We start from the raw sequence: 6,910 nt of genomic DNA, 5'->3' as shown, positions 1-6,910 counted from the left end.
GAATTTCTATTTTTCAATGCTGAGAATCTAAATTTGAAGTCTTTGGGGAAGTTCTGGACCCTATTACAAAGAAGGGCTCCTTCCTTAGTTTTTAAACTATCAGGTCATCCACAAAGACTGCTCCCCTGGAGGACAGTCTGGGACGGGCGCTCAGGTGACGGGAGGCACACAGGCATGCCTGGCAGCAGACACTTCCCATGTGCCAGTACATGAAGAGCATGACAAACAAAGCACATCTCTTGTTCCGCATTATTTATTTCTTAAGTTAGAGTTTACACCAAGTCCAGCCAGAATATAAGGGGCACACAGCTGTGCCCATTGTTACGTCATGTAAAGAAAATAGATTTTCATATTGCCTTTCAACTGCAGTAACACCATCCCGAAGGAAGAAGTCCCTCAAGCAAAGCTGTTGATATGTGAGAGGGTCTTAGAGGCTCTGTTCTTTTTTGAGTGACCCCTTGATGCAAGGAGCGCTTCCCAGCCCCAGGAGACGCCCAGCCAGAGGACAGGGATTCTCAAATCACGCTGCAGAGACACAGACTTCCTGCCGTTCATGTGACATCAAACTGACTGTCCCTTGGACAGCGAGTCCCAGCCACAGTTGGCACTGAGAGTCCCCAGGCGGGGCAGTGCCAAGGCTTCGTTTCTGGTTTCACTGCTCTTGGCAGCACCCGCAGGTCACCAGCACCAAGGGTGTAAGCATTAGCTAAAGTTACCGTCCGGGCGCACCAAGCGCATGCGGCACTCTTGAGAATGGTCTAGGCCTCCCTGGGGAAGCGAGAGGCCACACACGCAAATCCACAGCGACGCAGGTGGCTGCAAAAACGAGGCGCTTGGCGGGCACTCCAGCCGCCCTGTCACCGCTCCTGCCCGGATGTCCCGCCTCCCGTCTGAGGCTGGGGCTAAAAAGGAGAGTGTCAACACCAGGCAGCCACCGTGCAGGAGCCGATACACATGATGGGACATGCAGGTCACAGTCTTCCCAATACCCTTCCCCATAATAAAATATTCTTAATAAAAACATAATTTAAAGGAAGTGTCAAAAGCCGAGTGTAAAATCAAGCTGTAAACTCCCGAAGTCTGAAGGCTCTCTTGAAGAATCACCCCTGCTTACAAAAAAAACAAAGACAATTAGCAATTACATGACGTATGCATTGTTAAAGTAGAAAAGTCAGAATTTGGAGTCAGCTGCTATGTCAACTATGTCTGTTTTTCATGGAAGTCCGTGGTAGGAGCCTGACATGAATAATTACCGCTAAATGGATCATTCCTATAGAACCACACGCTTTTAAGATCTTACAGGGACCTCTTCACCTGCCCCAATACGAGCACTCTTTTCAGAGCATCCAGCCGCTAACAGTGCCACGGACTGAGCTCCCCACGGAGGGCGCAGTTAGAATGCCATGTAACTGACCACAGACCTACCCTTTCCTGTTCCAGTCTCCTTTCTCCCGGGGCAGTTTTTAGCCTGTCAGCCTCAGCACACTGTCCGCCAGAGAGCACCGGCCAGGCCATCTGGGCTACACGCTCACCCAGCAGAGAAAGCAACCACCACCTCCCCCCAGCACAAGCCTACTTCTCTCCCAGCCCGCCTCATTCAGGTGGCTAATCAACCAAGGCAGACGGCCACAGCTGTGTGCCCCCTCGACCAGGTCTGCGCGGTGCAGGGGCCCACTGCTACTGAGGGCAAGGGTGCAGGAGCTCAGCTGCTCATCTTATCTGTGATGGGAACCCCCGCTCCATGGGACCAGGCCACATCCCTGTTCTCCTTTAGACCCCGGATTCCTGACTGACACCCTAACCCACTCTGGTACCGTCAGCAGCGGCCTATATTTGCTGACAGTTCACTCAGTCATCTTAGCAGGACTTCATACACTTCATGGCAGTGCCCACATCTACGATACTTTATATACTGACAAGTCCTGTCACTACAAAGACAAACATTCAAAGTTTGCTCAATAATTATTTGGATTTTAAGGGATTTCCAGAATAAGCAGCAATCAACATAAAGGTATCACATATATCAACATTATAGCATTTCCTGATGAAGGCATGAGGCTCTGCAAAAATGACAATTACCATGTTGTCACATCATCTGTCACCTCCTTCGAGATCCCCAAGTTTATGGAAACATGAAATATCGAAGGCTAAGAGTCCTGTCCTCCCAGGTTTAGTCAGATTAGCACCTGAATGCAGCAATCCATACGGAGACAACTGCTCAGTGACTGGTGTCCCCCCCTGGAGCCCCCCGAGCAGGTGTGTAACTGCACGTACTGGGGCAGAGCAGGTGTGTAACTGCACGTACTGGGGCAGAGCAGGTGGGTAACTGCACATACTGGGGCAGAGCAGGTGTGTAACTGCACGTACTGGGGCAGAGCAGGTGTGTAACTGCACGAACTGGGGCAGAGCAGGTGTGTAACTGCATGTACTTGGGCAGAGCAGTACTTGGAGGGGTCTCACCCACTTGATGCCCACGCTGACCATACCATTTTCATTCTCTGACATAAAAATTTTAACACTAAATTCATGATATTCTAATAATTCTAGTGTTATCACCATTACAAAAGTAAAAACCTAAAGCTTAAAAATAGCATATACATTACCATCAGTCATGATTTATGGATGGAAACTTCAATTCGGTGATCTCGGAGTCAGGGGAGCTGCTTCCGCTTCTGTCACTGTAGGTGTCCCTGTAGAATTCAGATGGTTTACTCATCATCTCCTGCCAAAAACTCAACTGACTTCCCTGCTTCTGTAAGCACGGAGCCCATAGGACACGCCAGAAGGACTCTACTGCATCACATATTCAGCTGCAGAGCTTCTAGTTACAAAGGTACACATTTGAACTCTGCTGCAGTCACAATACTGTAGGCCCCAACCCAGGGTGACCAATTGGTTCTGGATTAAGGTGCACAGCGGCCGACAACTGCGGCCGACACCCGGGGAAAAATCACCGTCCCCCCTGGACCACAGGGTCCTACTTGGACTGGAATCCTGGAACCCCGATGCTACAGGTGGGGGACTCGGCAGTGCTGGGGTAGGTCATGGGCAGCACACAGGCAGCCGGAGAAAACCCAGGGACAAGGTCACCGCAGGTCCCTGTGAGGAGCCCCCAGCCCAGCTCCTGGGCTCGGCTTATCACCAGGGGGTGAGGCTGCTGCGTGGAACCAGTGACCACTGAGGGCCGAGGAAGGTGACCCGACCTGGGCGAGAGCCTGCAGCCCTTCTGGAGGTAATGCGGGAGCCGCCCCACGGAGGCCAGGAGGAGGCCAAAGTACGGCGGGGACGGCTTGATGGGTCTGGACAGGAACTCAGGGTGGTACTGAACGCCAACAAAAAAGGGGTGATCTGAAACAGAAACATGCAAGAAACAGCTTCATCATGCATGTGCACATCACATGTATTAGAGACAAAAATCTTGTTAAATGTTTCACATGTGCACAGACCCTACAATTATTTGAAACAGCGTCTTGATTGGAACCCGGGTTAAAGTACCCACAAGACATGGGAGCAGATGCCCTCTCCCCTGCCCGTGTCAGCCTCCTGGCAGAAGGCACCTCCTCTCCAGGTCCTGTCCCTGGCTCCCCAGACATCTGAAGGGTTGAGTCGCAGGTCACATTAGATTAGAGGGGGCCCAAGGACCGAGTCCAAGCTCCCGTCCGGGAGGAGGAGGCACCGAGGCCAGAGCTGGAATGGCTGCCTGCAGGAGGCCCTGGCGCAGAGCCGCCCCGTGGGCCCCGTGTCCCTGGGCTCCAGGCACCTCCATCGCCAAGACCCCCACCTCCCAAGGCAGTGCTGCTTCCTATTCTGTTAGGTCAGGGGTAGCAGCCAACATGTTTGTGTTTCCCCACGTGCCAAGAAAACCGTACCGTTTTCCATTAGTTACAGCACCCCAAGTACTCGCCTTCCAACTCCACAATTTCCATTCTCTCTCCTCCAACATCTTGGCCAACAAACTTTAAGCCTTGCTCCTCCAAACACTTTTTCAAGACTGGATTCACCTGTTGAAGAATGAAGACTAATTTCTCAGCTTACTGTCTCCAAAGCAACAGAAAGGAGAAAAATTTAAAAGTCACAAAACTCAATTCCTCACCTCAAATCTGTGGCGGTGCCTCTCTTCCAAGTAATCTGAATCTCCGTAGAGTTTCCCTGGCAAGAAAACAAACAAACAAGTAACCAAAACCAAAACCATGCGGATGTAGAGAATTCTGATTTCACACACACACACACACACACACACACACACGAAATCTATTCACAACCACATCCTGCTTTCCACTTTTATCATCCACGCCTTTTATCACCTGGGCCTTTTGAAGGTTATTTCTGATTCCCCTGCCACCTAAGCCACCCGCTCGCAGCAGCAATTTAGGCTGTTTGGGCTCTGACATTCCGACCACATGGAGACAAACTGGAACAGAAACAGACTTCACCACCACCCTGGCACCTGAGCAAACTACCTTGGAAGACGAATCAGGAAGCCCCGAACGTCCGAAGCCCTGAGAGATGTCTGAGGAGCTACACAGGTGACCGTGGGGCCAGCACTGCGCGGTTAACTCACAGCTGTCAAAGCTCCGCAGCCCCACTGGCTACCCGCAAGCGCTGCACCTGCAAGTGCCGCTTTGCAAACCCACGCGGCTGCCAGGAGGAGCCCCGAGTCCCAGCACGTTAGGGAGGGGGCTGAAGGGTCGCCCACTCAAGTGACTCAGACTCTGTGCTGCTGAGTCCCCAGACACGGAGCTGCCTCTGCTCACACGTGCAGTCCCTGTTCCAGTGGGCAGGAAATACATCTTCACTGTCTTAAATATTTTCCTCCCCAAATTTTCCCTAAATCTTTAGCACCTGCTAGTACTTTTAGAATTAAATCTATTTAGATTGAACTTTATGAAACGGCCATTTTTGTGGGACAACAATTCCACATGGTTCAACCTCACAATATAGGAAAGGAAGAGGTTACAGTGGATTTCACCTAACTGCCTCATTCTGGTGACTCGTCCACACCCAAGACCCCCCTGGTCCTGGCTGCACTGCCTGGGACCTTCCTAAGACCCACACCGTGGCTCTGCCTGCTTCAGTGGATCCTAGAAGTGCATGACTGGGAAAGGAGAGGAACTTCTAAAGCAAGAACAGAATCAAAAGCTCCAGAGCCCAGGCCCCCCCCCACCCCCCGCCACCCCAAGACACACGTCCTGTAGGTGCCGAGCCGAAGGCCACCAGTGGGCAGCGCTTACTCATGACGGAGTTCTTGGTTTGAAACAGGGTTCTCCTCTTGCCCAGCCGCATGGTGCCGCCCATCTGCCCAGGATTGTGCTCTGGCATGTCTATGACCTGGAGGATGAAAAACAAGCACGCTCTCCAAACTCTGCTTCCGTTAGACAGACCGCCGTACTGAGTGACATGAGCCTGGAGGCTCCAACTCCCCAGCCGATCCTGCTAAGAGGCGTTTGTGACAGGGAGAAACAGCCCCAGTAATCATTCTAACCTTCTCTGGGTGGGGGCTGAATCCTCCCGCAGCCCTCATGAGCCATTCCCGCGCCCAGCACTGTGAACCCAAGTGCTGCTGGGCTGCAGCAGTTCTCACGAGGACTAACAGCCCAAGTACAACAGACAGGTATGTTATCACACGCTCCCTCCCGCTCCACGAGACCGATGAGCTGTCAGAGGCAAGGGTGCTCACCTAGGGTTCACCGAGCCCCGACAGCTTAGTGAGCGCCTGCAGAACAGAGCGGCGAGGGCCCCAGCCCCGACAGTCAGTGCACCGCTCAGTCCCGTGCTCCTCTGTCCACCGACTGACCTCTCTGTGCCCTGCTCCTCCTCCACCCTCACATTTCAAAACCTTTGTTTTTCTCCTCCTGAGGTGTTAGTGTTAGCAAAGTTCAAGTTCAGGTCAACAAGCATATACGGATGCTGTGGCAGTGCCTTGAGATCAAGAGCTCTGCAGGCCTGCGCCTGGGGCTAGGGATTCAGACAAGGAAGGCACTGTCCCTCGCCCCCGAGCCACGCTCCTCTGGAAGGAGATGTCACATGAAGGGCTCTGGTCACCATTACACAAATCAGTACTGAATTCCAGAAGTTCTTTAATGATATGCCCATCTCCCAGGGTTGTTGGGAATTAAGTGAATCAATATACAGGGGTGGGCAAAAATGGGTTTACAGTTGTGAAAGTTTATTTTTATATTATTACTCTTGTATTACAGATTTTTCCATACGAGCAACTGTAAACTTACTTTTGCCCACCCCTGTATAAAGCAGTGAACAATGCCTAGCACAATAATAAGTGCCCATAAGTGTTTCATATCAGTATTATTTTTTAAAAAATAGATTTTATTGATTTTTTACAGAGAGGAAGGGAGAGAGATAAAGAGTTCGAAACATCGATGAGAGAGAAACATCGATCAGCTGCCTCCTGCACACCCCCCACTGGGGATGTGCCCGCAACAAAGGTACATGCCCTTGACTGGAATCGAACCCGGGACCCTTCAGTCTGCAGGCTGACGCTCTAGCCACTGAGCCAAACCGGTCAGGGCTCATATCAGTGTTATTATAAAGCCCTCCTGGGAGATAAGGGGAGTGGGGATGGAGAATTATTTTAATCAGGACCCCCGTCCCCCCTAATTGGCTAGGGTGGTCCCTGTCCTTAAAACTTTTTGTGGCAAAATGGAAGAGCAGTGAGAAGTCACACAATGAAAAAGAAAATCCTTCCTCTCCAGTGGGTCTGAAAGGCAGGACCTCAGGGCCCTTTGGGATGGACCTAAGTGGTCTCATTTCCTGTCTCTAAACATCATCTTCCATCAGTGTCCCTTCCGCACCATGTAGGCCCTGGTGAGACACAAACACTGGACTTACCACAGGATGACTGGTATTGGGGTTAAACTCTGTAGAATTGGCATCTGAAAAATAAAAAACATTT

General features: G+C 51.3%; 1 protein-coding gene and 1 long non-coding RNA gene across 5 annotated transcripts in view; one reads left to right on the top strand and one right to left on the bottom strand.

The window, feature by feature from the left end:
• Positions 1 to 237: 237 nt before the first annotated feature.
• Positions 238 to 6,910, bottom strand: part of CTPS1 (CTP synthase 1) — a 30,381-nt gene continuing 23,708 nt past the window's right edge. Inside the window, exons 13-19 of one of the 4 annotated variants that reach the window (XM_059689745.1) lie at positions 6,847 to 6,890; positions 5,232 to 5,328; positions 4,094 to 4,149; positions 3,905 to 4,001; positions 3,204 to 3,348; positions 2,599 to 2,690; positions 238 to 1,106 (exon numbers count right to left, since the gene is read on the bottom strand). In XM_059689745.1, the coding sequence (XP_059545728.1) occupies positions 2,606 to 2,690; positions 3,204 to 3,348; positions 3,905 to 4,001; positions 4,094 to 4,149; positions 5,232 to 5,328; positions 6,847 to 6,890 (524 nt within the window). In that variant the 3' untranslated portion in view covers positions 238 to 1,106; positions 2,599 to 2,605. Of the gene's footprint in view, positions 1,110 to 2,598; positions 2,691 to 3,203; positions 4,002 to 4,093; positions 4,150 to 5,231; positions 5,329 to 6,846; positions 6,891 to 6,910 lie in introns of all 4 variants that reach the window. The other 3 variants (XR_009451992.1, XR_009451991.1, XR_009451993.1) reach the window with 3 other exon arrangements.
• On the top strand, positions 1,883 to 2,571 carry LOC132231143 (uncharacterized). Its single transcript, XR_009451994.1, has 2 exons — positions 1,883 to 2,287; positions 2,443 to 2,571. It is a non-coding gene; the product is annotated as an uncharacterized LOC132231143 (long non-coding RNA).

This window comes from Myotis daubentonii, chromosome 3 (assembly GCF_963259705.1).
Source record: "Myotis daubentonii chromosome 3, mMyoDau2.1, whole genome shotgun sequence".
NCBI classification, from domain to species: Eukaryota; Metazoa; Chordata; class Mammalia; order Chiroptera; family Vespertilionidae; genus Myotis; species Myotis daubentonii.
The sequence above is the reverse complement of the archived record's forward strand: the minus strand, read 5'-3'. Positions and strand labels throughout refer to the sequence as shown.